Genomic DNA, 23,394 nt, shown 5'->3' with positions numbered 1-23,394 from the left:
ATTGGAGGTGTGCTTCCCACTCTCCAGGACGTTTATAACAAGCGTTGCAGGGCCAAGGCTAAGAGAATAACTGCCTCTTTTAACTGCTGCAGTCAGGCAAGCGCTACCGGAGCCTCATGGCCAGTACAGCGAGACTCAGAAGGAGCTTCGATCCCCAGGCCATCAGGATGCTCAATGACAATGACACTATGTAACAACCCATCATCTACATACACTGCACACACATGCACACTCACTTTAAACAAACACCCACCTTACTCACTTTATATTTATCTATTATGAAAGAGATTTGCACCACATTCAATACCTCATTTGCACCCTACCCCAAGTTTTGTACCTCTGCATTCTACCTCACTGGTACTCATTTTACTCTGTATTGTATATATGTATATTGACTGTACCTACTTTTTACTTCTTAAAACTGTATGTAGCACACTCTCAGGGGCTGATGAGAAACCTTGACTTTATTTAGTAAACCTAATGTGTAGATTAAGAAGATAAACTTCCCAATCGTGTATGTAACATAGGCTAGAAATGTACTGAGAGAAAACAAACAAAAGAACAGCAATAATATATATTTGAAAATAAATCCTCTAATGGTCCAATGTATAAATAAGCTAACCTTGTCCACCAGATGGCGCCATGTGGCTGCCAATGATCTCCAAAGAATGAATGGTAGCCAAACATTCCTCAATCCATAAAGCCAAAAGATGAATCAGATGGTTATAATTTAAAATGTATTATCATAATTTCATAAACATGATTGACACATTGCAAAGACACATTGCAATGACACATTCCAAATAAAAATTTACAACTTTAATAATTTTCAATAATTTATCATACAGTTGGTAGAAGCGTTCATAAATACAGTATGAGACATTATAAAAAAAGTTCCCTACATTTATCACCCAGTTCAATTCATCAATGATCCAAACAAACAACGGGGCAGGCCCAACATAAATAATAAAAAGCAGGAATGGATACATAATTTTTTCCCACACTGTGTTAGTCACTAAACAACAGGTAAATATGAGTTTTAAAATTGTATTTGCTGTATTTTTTCTGGCTGTAAAATGTGTGTATGTTGACAATACAATATATCTAAATACCCATATTCTACTGGTGATGGGTTTGGAAAGTTTCAGAAAGCTTACTTTTCAGGCGGCTAGGTGGTGTAGTGGGCAAGGCGCTCGCCACCAATGCAGGAGATGCTGGGTTCGAGTCCAGCTCTCCGCATTGCTATCAGCTTGGCTGGTCGTTCATACTAACACAATTGGCAGTGTTAGGGGTGGGAAAGCTGATGGGTGGGGATCGGACGTTGTGGACAGCGACTCCTACAGGTCGGTTGGTGCGCCTGCGCAGCAGAATCAGGAAGCGACGGGGGCAGCGTGTCCCTCCCACGCAGACCCCCGCCGCTGAGAGATCGCGCTGTGCAGGTGAAAAGATGCGACGGCTGCTTCCTCGAGTACCGGAGGGGACACGTGATGCAAGGCTTCATCCACATTGCAGCCGGCTTGTGGGAGGCATGGCCTAACAGCGTTCGAGACAGAATTGGATGATACGAAATTGGGATGGGAGAAAAATAGAAAAATGGGAGAAAAAAGTAGATAAAAAAAAAACGAACTTTTCATCCACAAATCAAAATAGTCAACAATGTATGTGAATATACCCCACATTTATATGGAGAAATATGTTTCTTTTAAGCAGTTGTCATAAAGGCATATGATGAGGCACTTGGAGGAGAAAGCATGGTTGGCAGACGATTAGGCGATAAGTCTCACTACAAGAGATAGAAAATAGACATTTCCAGTGTCATGCCTCTTGCACCGTCTTTGTGTGTTTTGTGTGGAAAATGTCTACGGTGGTCTCCTGGCACTCCCTCAGATCATAGTCACAGTAACCGATGGAGAAGCGACCCTGGGGACAGAACGAGTAACTCTTTTCAGACAGGACTGAGTTAACAATTGTCATTCATCATTTGAATCATACAGTATGCATTCTAGTCACTTGTGTCTTCAAGGGTGTGGCCTTACGTTATGTTTCTTGAAGTAGTCGAGGCCTCTTCCAATCTTGATAATCCAGCCATTGTCAAACCTAGGGGATATGATGACAATCGTTTATAATAATACAAATAATAATAAACGTTATTTGTATAGCACCTTTCATACAAGAATTGCAGCCCAAAGTGCTTCACAGCAGTGATGTAGACACAAAATAGACATAGGCATAAAATGGGTAATTATAGACAGGCATAAAATGAGCATAGAATTGTTATTAAAACCTCCCAGAGTTTTTTCTTTTATAGATTTCGGTCATTCGAAAATTTAAAATCTCTGAAAAACAGACAGAAAAGAAATCTCACAACAACTATTGACGTGTTGTATTTCCAATACATCAGCTCACATAAGTCAGGAGTGGGACCCTGGCGTATTTGTGATCGATACCACGTGATATCGCCTCCTTGGTGTACAATACTTTAAACACCCGCACTTTGCCACTTCAACTGGGTTAGGTTGGGCTTTACAGGTCAAGAAGAAACATCACAATAGATCCAGAACAAAAACCACCATAAAATCCACATAATATGCAAAACCCCCAGACTTTCCCAAATGAAGATGAGGAACGACTCACTAAAACCTAGCAATAGGAAAAGAAACACCTATTTATATTCACACACATTCTAACATTAGGTTAAGTTAGGTTGTTAGGTTAAGATAGATAGATAGATAGATAGATAGATAGAGTTAAGATAGGGATGTCCAATATTATCGGCCTACCGATATAGGCATACAAATGTGATATCGAAAAATATATTTTTTTACATTTATTTAACCTTTATTTACCCAGGCAAGTAAGAACAAATTCTGATTTTATTTATTGTCAAAAGTATGCATAATGTTGTGTTAATTCCACAACAAGAGATATGTAATGTTAATTACCTGAAATCATTCCATTTTTGGGGGGGGGGAAACCCTGCATATATTGGTATCGGTTGATATCGGTATCGGAAATTAAGAGTTGGACAATATCGGTATAGGTAAAAAAGCCAATATCGAGCATACCTAGTTAAGATAGAGATAGAGATAGATAGATAGGTTAAGACGGTTAACTTCTGTGACCACATGATGCAGGTGAGCGGGCTGTTTGCTTGTTGAACCACACCAATGGCCAGGGACTAGACTGATGAGATGACTACCAGCTTGAATGTTGTTGTTGTTGTACCTGATCTCCCTGTCGTGGATGGTGGAGGAGTACTGCATGTCCAGAGACACTCCCTGGGCCTGGAGGCTCTGTTTCAGCTCCGCCAGGGCGCCCACCTGCTGGCCGCTGGCCCCATGCTGCACGGGACAGACAGCCATCAGACAGCAGTAGGACACCGGTGGTGTGAAGAGTAACACACAGCCTAACGACGTGTCACATGGTTAAAACTCGACTGGAGAGAATAACGACAGCGGCGAGTGACGGTGACCTACCTCATCGTGAGAGGTGAGGAGGTGGATGGTACCTACCTCATCGTGAGAGGTGAGGAGGTGGATGGTACCTACCTCATTGTGAGAGGTGAGGAGGTGGATGGTGACCTACCTCATCGTGAGAGGTGAGGAGGTGGATGGTACCTACCTCATCGTGAGAGGTGAGGGGGTGGATGGTACCTACCTCATTGTGAGAGGTGAGGAGGTGGATGGTACCTACCTCATCGTGAGAGGTGAGGAGATGGATGGTACCTACCTCATCGTGAGAGGTGAGGAGGTGGATGGTACCTACCTCATCGTGAGAGGTGAGGAGGTGGATGGTGACCTACCTCATCGTGAGAGGTGAGGAGGTGGATGGTTTTCACTTGGCAGGACGCTTTCAGCAGCATTTCGCAGAACCGTAGGAAGTTGTACAACTGAGAGGGAAGAAGAAATGTGATATACGGTATATAAGAACCACTTCATTACAGCTGTGACCTGATGATGTTATTCAAAACTTTCAAAATGGTGCGTTTACCTGGATGCCACTTAAAATAAAGTCCAACATTTTAGGGCTGTGTATTGGCAAGAATCTTTTAATACAATACATTCTAAAAAATTTGGGATTTTACGGCGGTTTTTGTTGTGGATCTATTGTGACGTTTCTTCTTAATCTGTGAAGCCCATGGGGGCAATTTGTTGTGATTTCGGGCTATACAAATACATTTGATTTTGATTTGATGATTTGATACAGTTCAACCTATCGTAATTTATTGTGATATATAATTGTGACATTATAAACACTGTAATATATTATTATTTTGTAATGTCAACATTTGAAAAAATGTAGAAAGTCGAAAGGTTTACTTAATTACTAGTTACTTTTTTCATGCAATCTGAATGGAGATTCATCAATAGTAAATACAGATTCTCGTAGGATTCTGTAAGTAAACAAATGTAGAAAATAAACAAAGTAAACAGACAGTAATCATCATCTGCTATAAGTTTGACATTGTACTATATGAATGGTCTTTCAGTAAAAGCCTGGATACTTGTTGTCCGGTATTGATGCAGCCTAACATTGTGAACTAAAGTATCATGATACACAATACATGATACACAGCCCTAATCAACATCACGTGACCGTGTCCTCTATTACAGTATGCTGACATTATTATAAACCAGCACACAATCTTGCATTACCGGTCAGGTCAGGTCTGTCACTTTCAACTCAGGAACTGGGTTAGTGCTTGATGCCCACAGTTTTTCAGTAAGAATTACAATGTAATATGACATATTTTTTTTATGTCTTTCTTGTAATACAATGTCATGGTGCTAATCTATTCAGAATGGTTTATTTCTTAATACTGCTGCAAGATTTTGTATATACATGTATATGTTTTATTATATGTATATATCGTGGATGATGGTATAGTCCAAATCCATACTTTGCATGGATCCACGACGGTGTACCTTCATATTGGGTAAACTTCCCAACCCTAGTTCTCTGGGAGCACATCACTTCCCTGCACAGCTGCAACCTACAGCAAAACTTTAACATACAATTGAGGAGGCCAAAATGATTAGGCCCCAGGCATTAAAGCGTTCCGTCTTGAGAGAGAATTCCATCAATTTGATTTGGAGTTCCATCAATTTGATTCGGAGTCTGACGGATTTCCCATCAATTGGCTACCTGGTATAATATGATTTGTAGATGCATACAGATTGAAACTGAATTGAGCCAATCGTAGGCGTCAAATATCATGAAAAAGGGAATTTTTTTCCTACTGCGGCTGCGCCAAGCAGAGTCATGGCGAGCAATAATGGCAGGACGCACGCAGCGACTCGAGAGAAATGTATAATAATCGCAAGATACATTCAGACTGTTGGATCTAAATAAATGGATTTATGGACACATTTATGCCTGGACCACAAAGCTTATTGAAAGGTTAGCGGAGACGCAACGGCTCTACCGGAGTCCGTCAGCCTGTAATAATACTTAATAGTAGAAACACATGTCAGAAAACACGAGTCTTACGACAGTCGCCTTTTTTGCAACCCACCGCGGTGTTCTCAGACGAAAAGGATGAGCGGCACCACCCAACAAAAGAAAGTTTTGAGAGGAATGTAAGTTTGAAGATAGCAGTGTTTCAAGAGACTGGCTAGGCTACAGTATGATGCGGGGGCTGTAGACAGTGGTGAGTTGTTAACTTGTTCCGTGTTCCGCAACTATGTCAAAAAGAAAAACAGAAACAACACATTTGTCATTGTCGTGTTACTTCACAGTACAAATACGTGAGTCCTCTGCTGTGGTTGTGACGAGTATCCTTTATTAGCTTAACTCCGTAGCAACATCACACAGGTGTATCTGTAGACCAGTATTTCTCAAAGTGTGGGGCGCACCCCCCAGGGGAGGCGCAGAGGCATGACAGGGGGGGCCTTGAGATTAAAAAATAAAGAATTTTTTTTTAATTCTTTTTGGATTACAGAAAATTATCACTAAAGTGCTATCTGTTGCAGCTGCACTGTTCTCCATGAAAATACCATATTTGGATAAGTTTGACCATTTCTCAAAATCTGAAAATCATTATTTAATAAAACACAGAAAAGGATCACCAAGTTACTCTGGATAAAAAAAACTTTACAGACAACATTGAGACAAAGCTTCCTGACACATCTCCATCCAAACTCTTGGAAGAACTCATTGAAATCTCATCTGATACCACCTGGAGAGCTAGTTTCAGAGTGTGGTGCTGAGTACCAAGTATCTCATGATGCAGCAGTTAAGGTGTTGTCGATACCATTCAGCACCACATATCTGTGTGAAGCTGGCTTTTCATCCATGACAGCTCTGAAAACAAAATATAGGGCCAAGTTGAGCCTTGAGGATGACATGCGTGTTGCCTTGTCAAAGACTGACAGCAATAAAGACGGTTTGCTTAGTTCCTAATATATTCGCTTTGTAAATTCCCAGCCACTGAGTGAAGATCTGCTGTTTTACAAATATGACAGCTGATGAGCTCTTCAAAATTATTGACAGTTACCTGACAGAACATGGACTGAAATGGGAGAACTGTGTGGGCTTTTGCTCTGACGGTGCGCAGGCCATGGCAGGGAAAAGGAGGGGGCTACAGGCGCTCATCAAGGGGGTCTCGCCAAACGCGCAATGGACGCACTGTAAATTCACAGAGAGGCGCTAGCATCAAGACAGCTTAGCCCTGAGCTGAATGAGGTTTTGACAGAAGTTATAAACGTGGTAAATTTCATCAAAACCTGACCCCTGAAAGCGTGCCTGTTCTCTGCGCTGTGTGAGGAGATGGGAGCTGACCATTCTGCAGTGCTGTTTCACAGCGAGGCAAGGTGGCTCTCACGAGGGAAGGTGTTGTCGCGAGTCTTTGAACTACGAGGGGAGATTCGGGTGTTCTTGGAGGAGAGCATGCAAGAAGCTGCAAGCAAGTTCAATGATGAACAATTTCTGATGAAACTGGCCTATCTCAGCGATGTCTTTGGAAAGCTGAATGAATTAAACCTTCAGCTTCAAGGTATGTTGATATTTTTTGTCTTCTAGTATCCGTCATGTCTACTCTAAACTAGAGTAGACTAGTGTCTGTCTGTTTGTCACTAAATGTAATATGAATTGATTACAAAAGGACCCCAATTGAAACAAGCCATTGGCTTTCTTGGGTTTTTTAATCCTATTTAGTTGACTTTGTAATTGCGGTCATGTGATTTTTTTTCTGCAAACATCGAAATAAAGTATTCTATTCAATTCAATTCAAGGCAAAGATAAATACCTACCTGACCTGGCAAACAAGATCACTGCATTCAGTGGAAAGCTGGCGATGTGGGGCAGGCGCCTTGATGAACAACAGACTGATGCCTTTGAGAACCTGACTGAGTTTGCTGAAAGCAGTGTTTCTCAAGTCACCACAGTGATCCCCTGTCTCAGGCAGCACATCTCTTCCCTGAGAGGATTTTTTTTAAATACTTCCCTAACAACAGTGCTCAGTATGACTGGGTGGTGGATCCATTCAATGCAGCAGGTTGGTATTTTATGTTATTGACTGACTAATTATGACATTTGTGCTGTAGGCTACATACATTTTATTTATGTTGTACATTATATAATAATAATAATAATAATAATAATAATAATAATAATAATAATAATAATAATAATAATAATAATAATAATAATAATAATAATAATGATAATAATATGCTACTATCTAGCTGGAATGGATTGTTGTAAAACTGAAATGTGTTGCGTTTAATTTGCAATTAATTACAAATAAAGTATCTCTCCATCTACAGCACCTGCTGATTTCAGCTCTGCTGAAGAGGAGCAACTCATAGAAATGACCTCTGACTCCACCCTGAGGCTGAGGTTTACAGCTCAGACACTGAGTGAATTCTGGCTTGGTGTGGAGAGGGAGCATCCACTCATAGGGCAGAGGGCTGTGGGCATCCTTCTTCCCTTCGCCACATCCTATCTCTGTGAGATTGTATTTTCAGCTGTTGCTTCACTGAAGACAAAGCACAGGTCTAAGCTCAACATTGAGCATGACTTGAGAGTGGCAGTATCAAGCCTGCAACCTCATTTTGAAAAGATGTGCAGTGCAAAACAGGCTCATTGCAGCCACTAATGCTGTGATGACTCACATAATTTACTTACATTTTCTCTTTTTTTGCACAAATTGCAAAGTTCTTTCACAAGTTCTTTCACAAGTTTTCTATCTATTCTTTTTTAAAGCAGTGTCCTTGAATTGTATTGCAATGTTACAAGATGTCTGTATTTTTTTAAAAGCACAGTATTTGAGTGTATTGGACTGTATTGTTATGTTGTTGCACAATTGTAAAGTGGTTGCACAATTTGAAAGGTCACGATATTGGTGTTATTTCAATCAATTTAAACATGGCCCATTTCATGACTTTTGTTGGGGCGAGGGGGGGGGGCCAAAATATTTTGGTCCGCCAAAGGGGGGCCTGACAGAAAAAGTTTGAGAAGCACTGCTGTAGACAGTCTCCTCCCCACCGTATATTCTCTCCCCACTGTATGTATCTTTTTTCTCCCACCCACCCCCCTAATGTACAGTCTCCTCCCATCATAATGTATATAATCTCTGTTAGGATCTATGGGTAACAGTACTGTATATTTGCATATCGTATACGTCACAAATGTAACATTACTATATACCTGTAGTATGTCATGTATGTCCCTATTCTATAAATGATGTGTATGTCATAAATGTCACTATGAATTGAAAATGGGGGACCCTGATGTAAACAAGACAAACGTCTTTCTCTGGTCTGCATCCCCTTAATAATTGTGTGTATTGAGCCGTACTGTATTGTACCCATTCTGCAATCTGTTAATAACAATCTGTTAAAGATTGATTGATTGTTATTAACAGATTGCAGAATGGGTACAATACAGTACAGCTCAATACACACAATTGTTAAGGGGATGCAGACCAGAGAAAGACTTTCCTCTTGTTTACATCAGGGTCCCCCATTTTCAATTCATCATAACAAATATGACATACATGACATACAGATAGACAATACTGCTACATCTATACATTTATGACATACCAGATTTACAAATACAGTATTGTTTGTGATACAATAAGAGTCTAAAAAAGAGAGTATATACATTTGACGAAGAAACTGTACATTGGAGGAGGTTGGGTAGGTTGGGTGGAGGGGGGGGGGGGGGGACTGTACATTGGAGGTGGTTGGGTGGGGGGGGCGGGAGGGTTGGGTAGGCGGGGTGTAACTGTACATTGGATTATCGCCGAAACCAAAACAAGTAGGCTCCCTTAAAACGCTAACGCTATTAAAAAAAAATACAGTGGAGCGTAAAATAAGAATATGACTTGGCCTGAAAAAAAGTTCAGCCAGGAGATTTTTTTTGCTTTAATCCGTTAGGCCCCCTTGTGAAATCAAACAAAACCCTTGATTTCTCCATGGAAATTACCATTAACAACAAGTGTTTATAGTGTATTTGTTTCCAAAATAATAAAGACAAAATGTCCACTAAGTTTGATTAGGATATTTTATCGATGCACTGAGTTAAAACAAGAAACGGCAAAAATGACACATCCAAAATTATTAGCCCCCTGGCTATTATAGTCAATAGTGTACCCTTTCTGAGCCACAACTGACGACAACCCCTTAGAGTAGTTCTTTACTAGGTTGGCAGTGGCACAGGTCTCTTGAGGGATTTTGGCCCATTCTTCCATTGCAAATTGTTCCAGCTGGTCCAAATTGTGTGGTTCCCAAGCATGGACATTCCCTTTGAGCACCCACCACAGATTCTCAATAGGATTAAGATCTGGGCTCTGTGCAGGCCACTCCAGGGCCCTCATTCATCAACGTGCCTTACGCACAGATATGTGCTTAAGCTGTGCGTACGACCATTTCTAAGCAGAGTGTGGGATTCATCAATTTCAACTTGAACTTGACTTCGTGCTTATATCTACGCACAGCTCGGACCATGCGTACCTGGCGCCCGTTGGTAGAATATATTATTACAACAAGGAAATGAGCTTCTGTGCATTAGTTTCAACACTGGCATGTTCTGTATGAACCGTAATTCATTATAGTTCATTGTAAAATAGCAACAGTAGTGTAATTATGGTCAAAACCCTATAAATAGCATTTGGAATAATAGATCTTTCTCTCAGAATGAATGCAGCATGGTTTATATAGCGTTATCGGAATATACGGGGTGTACTGACTGACTGCGCTCCGCGTAGCTCAACTCGTTATTATTTTGCGCACAGACCGCAGAAACACGGGAACGTTTTGATTATATTTAAAAGGCTTTACATTAAACGAAACAAGTGGAATTTCGAAGCTGTAAGCAGAATACAAGTCATATGAACACCCACGATATAGTGTTCTTCCCCCTTTTTACTGTATAAGAAAGAATAAAAAACGCATTGCAATGACACCAGGGTGTATGTGTATTACAAAACCCTTGCAATAACAAACATAGTGGACAGACACAACATATAAATATGATGATGGAATTCATTCAAGTCCTCTCCACCCTCGGGTCTTTGCCACCGGCACGGTCCATCGTGATATTGGAGATGGATCGAGCAATAGACTGTTACTGTAGCTGTCAAAGCTCCATCACAAATGCAGTTATGTGAATAGAAAGGGATTCCACTCAGTCAATGTTGCGATGCGCATTTGCCTGATACATGTTGTTGCTGCATGCCGGGAGGAAAGGCATGCTGCATGTTTTCAATTCATTAAATAAAATGGATACTTTTTGCAAGGGTTTACTGACTGTCATACAAATAATCAACCAACTACATACTGTAACTTTTCAGTGCACGTTCTTATTTACATTGTGACAACAGCCTTGTGAGTTCCCGCAGTGACCCGCACACAGACATGATGGAATTCAAGTTCAAGTTTGTATTGATCACATATAGGCAGGCTACACATGGCGTATAGGCTACAACATGGCAGGAAGATTCATTGTTCTTGTATATGCTCTCGTATTATTGTTTATATAGGCTACCCAATACTGACATCAAAATAGATTGTATGCCTCTAGAAATCATATGCAGCAGGTAGAAGATTGACGGAAAATCCGTCGCGATTTGGAATAAAATTGAGGAGAACTTTAATCCCTGGGTATTAATCAAACAAAACGGAAAAAGGCAGTCATATTCCAGCACAGTCTTTATTAGTGTTTGCGCTGCCCAGGCAGCAATGGTTAATAGATATCATATCCGACATCACCGTACGTGTACACGTCTGTCAGCCTGTCTCATAACACGCTTCCCTCGGTTTAGTCCATTCTTCCACATTTCATGGGGGTGTCCATTACCGTATATGGTTAATCGGGGCGGTTTTGGTATGCAAATACGTGAAAGTGTGCACGAGCCTCGGCGCAGGGCCAAGGTGATATTTATCATGACAGGTGTGCGTAGAACCTGCGTACGCACGTGTGATGAATCCCGTTTATTTTGTGCGTGCACTCATTCTAAATTCTGTGCTTACGTGTGGAAATAGAACATTTTCTACGTCACGTTGATGAATGAGGGCCCAGAACCTTGGTTTTGGTGTCCTTTAGGAACTGTTGGACCAATTTTGATCTATGCTTTGGGTCATTGTCTTGTTGGAAGACCCAGCGACGACCTAAGCATTGCATCCGGCTTCAACATGGACGGTCGCATTTTACGTAGCTCCCGTAACCAACGCAACAGAGCAACAACAAAAAAGTACTTTGCGCATTTTCTACTTTCCCTCCTGTGGATTATGGATTTGTACCTGAATTCACAACTCAAGCAGCAAATCCAGACAGAAGTGGAGGGTAGCGAAAACGTAAAACAGCAGTCCCATTGCGACTTCTATTTGTTAACGGGCTCGGAGAGGAAACATCCAGCCTTCGGAGCCACGACCATCCACACAGTACTTACTGCAAATCCGGAACGAAAGAAATTACCCCCGGCAGGCAAGTGTAATAAGAGATCAATGTTTTTATTATATCTGCTCATGTCGGGTGACATTCATCAGAACCCTGGTCCCGTAATGACACGGAACCAGAGACTACAGTCAAATCTGCTGACCCAAGAAGCAGCAGCCAGCACAACAGATCAACGGCTACCCACACATACTGCGGCTAACGACATGATCAACGGCAACATTCCTCCTCTGCCACCTCTGCAAAAGAACCCACGAGAGGCCACAGCGAGAGGGAAGGAACCGGGGTTCACAACCGAGGCGCCCAGCACGTCGCGGGGACAAAACAGCGAGGCATCGCTCCTCACACCGGCGCCGGAGATCAACAGCATCCACGCAATTGACGCTTCAGCCAGCAGTTGCACCAGCCGACCAGCAAGCGGCGACATACCCTCACAGAAGCCCCAGCGGACTCGGCGAGTGGCTAAAGGGAGAGCGGCGCTGGACATCAAGGTCACCAAGGACCCGACGGTTAGCTTGGCTGGCCCCGCCAAGGCCGCCATGCCAGCTAGTCTACCCGGGCCGAGGCCAGGACAAAAGGCACCCCCCCTCCCCCACAATGGAGTACAATCAGACATATCTGTAATCAACCAGCCCCCCCCCCCCCACATCGCGGGCTTTCACACAAAGGAATACAGACTCCAGCAAAGGACAAAGCATCACCCCCTCCCCCCCTCACCACCCACGGCACAAACAGCAACAACGCCCCCCCTCCCCCCACCACAGGACACAATTGAACAGAGTTACCTCAACTGTGACGACGTCAATCTTATTACAAGCAAAAATGGACTTCACATATTTCATCTAAATACAAATAGCCTGAGACCTAAACTGGCTGAAATCAAACAGTTGTTTTTAAACGGTAAGGCTAACATATTGTGTTTCACAGAAACAAAATTAGACTCATCTGTACAGGATCCAGAGATTGAAATTGAAAACTACTCAATAGTCAGGAGGGATAGGAACCAGTATGGAGGTGGCGTCTGTGTGTATATACACAAGGATACCAAATACATCAACCGTACTGACCTTAACCATGATGAAATTGAAACTGTTTGGATTGAAATCTTATTAGACAGGGCGAAACCAGTACTAGTAGGCACAATCTATAGACCACCAGAACAGAGTGGCTTTTATGACACACTTGATGGGTGTTTAGCTGGGGTGGAGGGGGTAGAAAAAATTCTTATTGGGGACTGGAACACGGATATGCTGCGTAAATCAGCACCCGTCTTCAAGGCCTTCAGTAGATTTTCTGACCTGCACGGTTTCAGCCAGCTAATCACACAACCCACAAGGGTATGCGATTCGACACAAACCACCATTGACCTCATTTTGACCTCTGACAAGTCCATGATCTCCAGTAAAGGGGTGATAGCATGCGGGTTAAGTGATCATTATATGATTTTCTGTACCCGCAAAAAGCTAAAACAGAAGGCCGGCTGTCACAAAACAGTCACATCTAGAGACCTCAAAACTTACTCTAGAGAGGCCTTTAACCTAGAACTGGGGAGCTTGGACTGGTCAGATGAGCTCAGTGGTACACAGGTTGAAGAAACATGGCTTGGATTCAAAACCAAATTCACAGCAATACTCAACAACATGGCACCGATAAGAACCACCAGGGTTAAAAATCGCGCTGAGGCATGGATGCACACTGAAATACTGGCCGCTATGAAAACCAGAGACAAAAAATGCTCTGAACTTCATAAAAGTCAGACAAAGCTTTCCAAAAGCTCAAACAGTGAACTCCAAGCCCACGTGGTTGAACTAAAAATCCAAAGAAACAGACTAAGAAATGACGTAAACACCATGATCAGAACCGCAAAAAGAAATTTCATCAACGACAAAACTGAGGAAAACAAAAACAAACCCCGCGAACTTTGGAAATTACTCAATAATCAACTAGGCTGCAGTAAAAAACTTAAAACCAGATTCTCAAACATAAACATAAAGACGGACAACACGCTCATCACAGACGAGCTGGATGTAGCCAATTACTTAAACATCTTCTTCACAAACATAGCCACAACACTGGTAAACAAACTACCCTCCCACTCAGGGCATTATGGGGTAGAACACATAGTAGCATACTACAAAAACCTAGGGGTCCACAAAGACGACTTCAAACTTGAAATGGTAACAACCGATGAGGTACTCAAAAAATTGAGCGCCCTCCAACCTAACAAGGCCACTGGCCATGACAACATCCCCTCCAAATTCCTCAGAGACGCAGCAGCCGCCATCACCCCAGTCATCACACACATAATAAACCTCTCTATAAGACAGGGGCACGTCCCCAAGGACTTCAAAATTGCGAAAGTGACCCCTCTACACAAAAAGGGCAGCAAATTAGACCCAGGCAACTACCGCCCTGTTTCTATTCTTACCTCCATCTCGAAAGTCATGGAGAAAATAGTCTACGAACAGGTCGAAAAGTACCTGGCGGAAAAAAACCTAATCTACGAATTCCAATCTGGCTTCAGAACGTCCCACTCCACTGACACATGCCTCCTCTATTTGAACGACCACATCAAACAAGAGGTGGACGCTGGCAAATACTGCGGCATGGTCATGCTGGACCTACAAAAGGCCTTCGACACTGTCAATCACTCCATTCTAATGGACAAGCTAAAAGCAATTGGTTTTGATAGCCTATCAGTGAGCTGGATGCAATCCTACCTGGAGGGGAGAGAACAGATGGTAGAGGTAAACGGTACTCTATCCCCCCCCCTCACAGTGAGCTGTGGTGTTCCACAAGGAAGCATACTAGGACCGCTACTCTTCCTAATTTATGCAAATGACATGTCGTCAGCCTGTGACTGCAACTTGTTCCTGTTTGCGGACGACTCAGCCCTGCTGGTCTCTGACAAGAACAAATTGCAGGTTGAAAAAACCCTCAGCACGGAACTAGGCAAAATCTGCATATGGCTCGCTGATAACAAACTATCATTACACATGGGCAAAACAGAGTCCATTCTCTTCGGTTCAAATAACAAACTCAGCAAGACCGACGGATTCTCAGTTACAGTGGGTGACAATATTGTCACAAGGAAAGACGAGGCAAATCTTTCCTGTGACAAAATGGCATCCAATGTAATAAAAAAAGTCAACCAACGAACTAGATTCTTGTACCGGATCTCCTCTCTGGTAAACAAGAATACCCTGAAGACTCTGGCAGGAGCACTCATTCAAGGGTACTATGACTATGCGTGCACCTCATGGTACCAAAGCACCTCAAAGGCGCTTAAAACAAAATTACAAACATCACAAAACAAACTGGTCAGACTACTACTTGACCTGAACCTCAGAACCCACCTCACCCCTGCCCACTTTGCCAACCTAGGATGGCTTAGAGTAGACGACAGAGTACAGCAACTTGCAATGGGCCTGGTCTACAAGATACACTATACGACCGGGGTGCCCATGTACATGTCAAAATACTTCCCAAAGGTCAGTGAATACCACAACCACTACACCAGAGGAAGCTCAACAAATCATGTTAAACCCAGATTCGGCTCAAACAAGGGACTAAACACGTTTCGCAATTATGCCACAACAATGTGGAACGCCCTACCCAAAGCTGTAAAGGAATGTGAATCCCTGCCCACATTCAAAACCGCCCTTAAAGGGCACCTACGGGAGGCTGCAATTCGAAACTGGCCACCGTAAATGCCCAAAACCCCCACCACCTCCTAATAGACAGTCTCCTCCCCACCGCATGTATATATTCCCTCCCCGCCGTATGTATATTTCCCTACCACCCACCCACCCCCTCCTAATGTACAGTCCCCTCCCCATCATATGTATATACTCTGTCAGGATCTAGGGGTAACAGTACTGTATATTTGAATACCGCCTATGTCACAAATGTATCAGTACTAAATACCTATATGTCCCTATGCCATAAATGTCATGTATGTTGTGTATGTCATAAATGTCTATATGAATTGAAAATGGGGGACCCTGATGGAAACAAGACAAACGTCTTTCTCAGGTCTGCATCCCCTTAACAATTGTATGTATTGAGCCGTACTGTATTGTACCCATTCTGCAATCTGTTAAATAAAGTTTTCATTCATTCATTCATTCAAGCCTAGACTTCTTCATATTATCCATCAAAATGTCAACATAATTTTCTTTTTTCATGATGCCATGCACCCGAACAAGGCTCTTTGTGCCTGAGGCTGCAAAACAGCCCCACAGCATGATGCTCCACCACCACCATGTTTAACTGTGGGAACTGTGTTCTTAGGGTTGAAGGCCTCTCCATTTCTTCGCCAAACATAAGCAACATCCATGTGCCCAAACAGTTCCAGTTTAGTCTTATCAGACCAAAGCAGACTTTGAAAACTCATCTTTACCTTTCAAATATTCACGGGCAAACCTCAGTCTGGCTCTGATGTGCCTTTCTTTGAGTAAAGGGGTTCTTCTGGGACAATGGCCCTGAAGCCCACCACGATGAAGAGCCCTCACAACTGTGTTCCTTGAAACATCAACTCTAGAAGAGGCCAGGTCAGCAACAATCATCTTGGCATTCCGGGGCTTCTTGCTGACATCATCTGACTAATTTCCTCTCCAGAATTCTTGAAATATTGCGCTTTCAACCGTGCCCAGGTTTGTTTCTTACAGAATGTGTCTCCTTGTACTTAGCAATGATGCAACGCACAGCAATTCTAGACACTGTGAAACGCTTGAAAATGGCAGTATAACCTTCCCCCTTCTGCCTCCTCCACTATCTTCGTTCTGAGCTCAGTATTGATTTCCTTTGTCTTTGGCACGGTGAGTAAGAATAGTAGTATAGTCGCTCTCAATAATGTTTCAAGTGGCCCATTTCTTGGGAGTCCTATTCACTTGGACCTTGAGCCAAGACTAGTATTAATATGAAAGAACAGTCTATTCTTACTTCTGATCCGATATTATGTTCAAGTTTCAAGTTTGTTTATTAGGTTTTGCTAAGTGTCAACATTTGCTAAGCGTCAACATGCTAAGTGTCAACATTTTAGTTAATTATGATGAATTGAAAATGGGGGACCCTGATGTAAACAAGACGAAAGTCTTTCTCTGGTCTGCACCCCCTTAACAATTGTATGTATTGAGCTGTACTGTACTCATTCTCAAATCTGTTAATAAAGTTTTCAATCAATCAATCAAGCTAGACTAAGTAAATAGGTATCCAGATGGTGTCTCTCGCAGGGGGAAGGAATCTAGGAGGCCAGAGGTTGTGTTGAGCGTTTAGGCGCCAGAAACGGAGATAACCAAAGGAGAGGGTGATAACAACAAATGGTCATATTATGCCTGCAGGGAGAGAGAGGATCTTCGCCTTCTTCAGTATTCTGCTTCTTCTGTATGGTAGCTCACACACACAGGACCTGAGAGCAACCTACCGTAATCTATTTGTAACTATTTAGCTGTTTATGCCAATAAACCTGTGTTAAGAAAAGCCTACCAAGCTTGTGTGTCGTATATTATAGCTATTAGAACTTGTAAGACAAACATCTTTCTCTGGTCTGCATCCCCTTAACAATTGTGTGTATTGAGCCGTACTGTATTGTACAACCCATTCTGCAATCTGTTAAATAAAGTTCTCATTCATTCATTCATTCATAAGTCGCTTTAGCGTCAGCTAAATTATTAAATGTAAAAAAGAAAATGGATAGCAAGGGGAGATTTAATTCGAGTGACTTTACTTCAACATCCAACAACACAACGCAGAGTCCTATCCTGAAGGAATACAGGAGAAGTAACATTAATTTAAAGTCAACTAAATCTAACAAAGAGCAAACAGCATGCATCAGCTACCTGGTGGATGTGTCGTATGTACGGGTCTTCCACCCACACCTCTGTGAGCGTATTGCTGATGTACGGCTTGAACAGAACCTCATAGCTGTGACCTGTAGTGTTCTCTGCAATTTGAATCTGCTCGTGGTACTTCCCCTCTGTTGGAAGGATAAAAGAGAGGAGGAATAAAAAGTAGAATGGGGAAATAGAAGGTCAGGCAAACGTAGTTCCTTGCAGCAAAATGACAGTTACAACAACGACACCCCTCTCCTAGCAGATTAGGAGAGATTAGGAGGTGGTGGTTAGTTACCTTCCTTCAGTTGATCCACATGTAGTTTAATATATTCTGCTCTGTCCATGTAACCCTTGATCTTCAATCTGTAGTGGACCTTCTTTGAATCATCTTTCACAGCTGCAGACAGAAAAGTAAATGTGACTAATTTTATATTCTTACTTTTTATTTGATACATTATACACATTTTCTTTTTGAGAAAGAGAGAAGGAGACCTTTCAACACGTCCATGAGGAGTTGGATCCCTTCTTGGTAACAGACGAGAGACTCTTGGAAGCGTGAGCCCTGGTCCAGCTCCACGGCTCGTTTGAGAACACTGACGGCCGATGCTTCCATCCCTGACACATGGTTTAGTGTCATGATTCTACCTCAAGCTTGATAATAACAGAATATAATAATATTCATGGTAATGTGCCAACGTTTACCCCTGCGCTGCCAACCAAGTGTTGTGATGATAGTTTCTTCTTCTTCTTTTTCTTCTTTTTCTTCGTTTTCTTCTTCTTCTTCTTCTTATTATTATTGAGGTTTAACGGCGGCTGGCCACTTTTAGGGCATTACCGCCATCTTCTGGTATCCTTAATCCCCACAGTGTCCTGATGATAGTTTCTGATCGACACTTCCTTATACATGTGACAGGTAAGTGCGCCACAATAACAATTCCCGGGGGGAACAAGAATACAATACAATAATACAAATAGTCACCGAAGTCCCATACGTATAATATCAATACAATTGCACAATTAAACACATGCCGTAAATGTACAATTAAGTAAGTAGTGTCAGGGGAAATAATGTAAAATACTGTTATAGGAATTATCGTGGGAACTAAGGTGGCGCACGATTGTTCGGAACGGGAGGATTTCAATGTAACTGCTTTCCACTTCCGGTGAAGAATAATGTCATGGACGTGAATGTGAAAGAGTTGAGCTTTTGTTGTCTTGTTGGAGTACGGGTTAGAGTTTCATTGGATTGCGTGGCTGTATAGTTGGCGAATATGATGTAGTAGCTATATATTTGACCGTTTTCAATTCAGTTTAATTTATTATTAATAACTCGCACGTTGTTGTTGTTGGAGCTGCCGTGGCTGTAACCTTGGAGCCTGAAACGGTAAACCTACTATAACGGGAATGATGGCAATTGTCTGTCGGGCTTTTAACAATGTATCCCCTTCATCCATTCCGGTAAGTGTGAGATGGTATCTGTCACCCGGTCGTGTTGTGCGTTACTCTGCTGGTAATGCATCCTATATACCTGTATGTCATGTTATGTATGTCCCTATGCCATAAATGTCATGTATGTCACTATGAATTGAAAATGGGGGACCCTGATGTAAACAAGACAAACGTCTTTCTCTGGTCTGCATCCCCTTAACAATTGTGTGTATTGAGCCGTACTGTATTGTACCCATTCTGCAATCTGTTAAATAAAGTTTAAATGCTAGACCTACAAAAGGCCTTCGACACTGTCAATCACACCATTCTGATTGACAAGCTAAAAGCAATTGGTTTTGATAGTTTATCAGTGAGCTGGATACAATCCTACCTGGAGGGGAGAACAGATGGTGGAGGTAAACGGTACCCTACCCCCCCCCCCCCCCCCCCCCCACCCCTCACAGTGAACTGTGGTGTTCCACAAGAAAGCATACTAGGACCGCTACTGTTCCTAATTTATGCAAATTACATGTTGTCAGCTTGTGACTGCAACTTGTTCCTGTTTGCGGACGACTCAGCCCTGCTGGTCTCTGACAAGAACAAGTTACAGGTTGAAAAAACCCTCAGCTCGGAACTAGGCAAAATCTGCATATGGCTCGCCGACAACAAACTATCATTACACATGGGCAAAACAGAGTCCATTCTCTTCGGTTCAAATAACAAACTCAGCAAGACCGACGGCTTCTCAGTTACAGTGGGTGACAATATTGTCACAAGGAAAGATGAAATTACCTACCTGGGTTCCATCCTAGAGGCTAATCTTTCCTGTGACAAAATGGCATCCAATGTAATAAAAAAAAGGTCAACCAACAAACTCGATTCTTGTACCGGATCTCCTCTCTGGTAAACAAGAATACCCTGAAGACTCTGGCAGGAGCACTCATTCAAGGGTACTACGACTATGCTTGCACCTCATGGTACCAAAGTACCTCAAAGGCACTAAAAACCAAATTACAAACATCTCAAAGCAAACTAGTCAGACTACTGCTTGACCTGACTCCTAGAACCCACCTCACCCCTGCCCACTTTGCCAACCTAGGATGGCTTAGAGTAGACGACAGAGTACAGCAACTTGCAATGGGCCTGGTCTACAAGATACACTACACGACCAAGGTACCCATGTACATGTCAAAATACTTCCCAAAGGTCAGTGAATATTCACAGAATGGCTTTCTGTCTACAGCCTGCCGGCTGTGGAACTCTCTGCCCAGGGCCATCCAAAACTCTCCTAAATGCTGTCTTCAAGAGGGGTGTGAAGCGACATCTGCAACAATAGGTTGCAGAGGGTGCTTGGCCACCACTCTTGAAGAACAGGAACATGACATGCTGTAATGAGGCTCTTTCAGAAAATTGTGTTGTTTATTTTATCTACTTGTTGTATCTATTTTATCTATTTTATCTCCTTAACTCTTTCTTTGTGATTTATTGTATTCTTCTTGGGACCATGTTGGAAACAAGTCGACAGACTTTCACATGTTATCCTTGTACCCCTTGTTTTTTATACTATTGTATAAATTGTATGTACTAAATCAAAATCAAATCAAAATCAATCAATGTGGAACGCCCTACCCAAAGCTGTAAAGGAATGTGAATCACTACCCACTTTCAAAAACACTCTCAAAGAACACCTACGGGAGACTGCAATTCGAAACTGGCCCCTACAAATGTCCCAACCCAGTTGTACAGTAAAGACCAAGTATGGCCTTGTCAGTATTCCAATGTACAGTTCCCCCCGTACCCAACCCCCCCCCCCCCCAATGTACAGCCCCACCCAACCCCACCCCACCTACCCAACCTCCTCCAATGTACAGTTTCTATGTCAAATGTATATACTCTTTTTCTGGATTTTTTTTTAGTATCACAAACAGTACTGTATTTGAAAATCTGGTATGTCATAAATGTATAGATGTAGCAGTACTGTCTATCTGTATGTCGTGTGTGTCATATGATTAATTGAAAATGGGGGACCCTGATGTAAACAAGACGAAAGTCTTTCTCTGGTCTGCATCCCCTTAACAATTGTATGTATTGAGCTGTACTGTACTGTACCCATTCTGCAATCTGTTAATAAACTTTTCAATCAATCAATTCATTCATTCATTCACAGATTCTGACAGGAACGGCTCCTTTCCCTTGGTTTGTCTCACTCCGCAGCAAATTTACCAGAGCACGGATCCCAAAAGAGGTATGAATGACCTTAAAATGGAAGGGGGATTAATCTGATAATAGCCATCTATACATCGTCTCTGTTCAGATATTGTCACAGCTTTTATAAATGTACATTCATTCAGAAAAATGTGCAATGCTTGTTTTTCCCGGCTCCTGGTAGATTTGTAAACATAATTGTTGAGCTTCTCTCCTCTGCAACAGCTTTTTGTTGAGAGGTCTAAAGAACACGACAAGTATGGAGGCGACCCAAACCAACCTCACAAACTACACATAGTGACACGGGTCAAAAGCACCATGCGACGACCGTACTGGGAGAAACAATGGATAAGGGACCTTGGTCTTGAACAGGTAAGGTGCCTGATGCACGTCCCTTACAGGTCAAACTGGTTCTCTATTTGACAGCAGCAATGTCATTCAGGATGCACTAGTGGTGGGTTGAATGAGAAACATGGTTCTGAGGCCTGTTGGCAATTCGAGAATGTAGGCCTCTTTTGGGTGTGAAAACTCATTGTTTATGGAGCAGCCCCCTAGACTTTACAACAAGGTGACATCCCAAACGCATGGTTTGTTTTTCTAATGTTTAGCTTTATTTGGAGACATTGATTTAACTGTTCTGATGCACAGGGATAATAGGTGTTCTTAATAGGAATTCTTAAAATGGGTGGTATTCCTCTTTTTAAAAGGGCACTTAACCAAAAAACAATGCTGAATTATTTTGCACGTAATCTCACACAACAGTTTTGCACACATTTATTTAGTTTTGAGTTATATCTATCTAGGTCGTCCTCGGACGGGCCCTCCATCAGTGCTTCCAGTCATCCCGATCCTCCATGCATCTGGCTAGCTCGCCGGTGCTTTCTGCTCCTGCATCTCTCCTGAGTACGTCCACGTAGGTTAATGTGGGACGTCCTCGTGATCGATGCCTGTGTGTTGGCTCCCACATCACAAGTTTGCTGGTTGGCAGCTCATGGTGTCTCTGGCAGTGACCTGCCAGCCTCATTCGCCTGACTGCCACTTTCTCGCTCACCCTTAGCGCCACCAGTGATGTCACCGGGGACATTGAATCCTTGTGTTAATTACAGCTCCGTAATGATGTTGATGAAAGATCATTACCTTGTTTTATAGGTACTACTACCTTGTAATTTAATTTAGCTGTAATTAACAACACACGGATTCAATATCCCTGATGACATCACTGGTGGTCATATTCACTCATTTACCCAATAACTGTCATAAATGAATGTGTGCAAAATGTTAGTTTTTGGATGTGAGATTATGTGCAAAATAAATCGGCAGTTCTTTTAAGTGCCATTTTAATGGTTACCTCCTAAGGAATGTGACCGAAACCTTGTCAGGAATAATGCACCTAATATGATGAGGCACAGAACCTTCATGTTGATATTTATATTGACTATCAGTTTATTGTTCATTTTACAAATGGTGGTGGTCTTTACTCATGTACTGAAATTATTCTCATCCTGTATTTAGAGAAATTCCCCAGTAATTCACAAAAATACACCCTCAGTCAACGAACAGCTGAAATTTGTCAAGCACCTAGTGAGGTAAGATTGCTGTACTAAAAGTTGGTAATACCTTAAACATCCATCAGTGTCATTGATAAATCTGTGTCTTACTTTTGGACAGTTATTCAGAGAGACAACAGTCATTCTGCTACTCATGTCTCCACATCTCTTTCTTGATACAATTAGGATCCAGCCACTGAAGACGCCCTATGGACTTCCTGCTGAGGAGGACATGGGAGACACCTACATTAACAGCAAGGGAGAGTTGATCGTGAAGCGTCTCCTAAAACCTATAGAGTCTAAGGCCATCGAGTCCTAGCTCTGCTGTCAACACTGTCATTATTACTCAACAGCTCATTAGGAAAATATTGTAGTAAAAAATATAACTATAAATGTGTCAGTCTTTCAGTGAACCAGTCATCTCTAGATCTGTACTGAAGAAACACTATTCTATCCAGTCCATTTTGTCTGTGTTCATT

General features: G+C 42.2%; 2 protein-coding genes across 2 annotated transcripts; one reads left to right on the top strand and one right to left on the bottom strand.

Moving 5' to 3' along the window:
* Positions 1-806: 806 nt before the first annotated feature.
* LOC311225632 (MIT domain-containing protein 1-like) lies at positions 807-18,482 on the bottom strand. Its single transcript, XM_084311013.1, has 7 exons — positions 18,228-18,482; positions 18,031-18,132; positions 17,742-17,878; positions 3,803-3,889; positions 3,226-3,341; positions 2,037-2,097; positions 807-1,920 (listed from the first exon to the last, which is right to left on the bottom strand). Exons 1-7 carry the CDS (start codon positions 18,370-18,372, stop codon positions 1,816-1,818), a joined length of 753 nt encoding a protein of 250 aa, XP_084167139.1. The 5' UTR covers positions 18,373-18,482; the 3' UTR covers positions 807-1,815.
* Positions 18,483-18,901: 419 nt separating this feature from the next.
* On the top strand, positions 18,902-23,393 carry mrpl30 (mitochondrial ribosomal protein L30). Its single transcript, XM_084310485.1, has 5 exons — positions 18,902-19,193; positions 21,331-21,408; positions 21,594-21,740; positions 22,881-22,954; positions 23,102-23,393. The coding sequence occupies exons 1-5, from the start codon at positions 19,140-19,142 to the stop codon at positions 23,232-23,234; spliced, it is 486 nt and encodes a 161-aa protein (XP_084166611.1). The 5' UTR covers positions 18,902-19,139; the 3' UTR covers positions 23,235-23,393.
* Position 23,394: the final 1 nt, after the last annotated feature.

The sequence above is a fragment of the Notolepis coatsorum genome (genome assembly GCF_963971535.1).
Source record: "Notolepis coatsorum genome assembly, chromosome: 3".
NCBI classification, from domain to species: domain Eukaryota; kingdom Metazoa; phylum Chordata; class Actinopteri; order Aulopiformes; family Paralepididae; genus Notolepis; species Notolepis coatsorum.
Note: the sequence above shows the minus strand (reverse complement) of the source record. Positions and strands in the feature narration are given on the sequence as shown.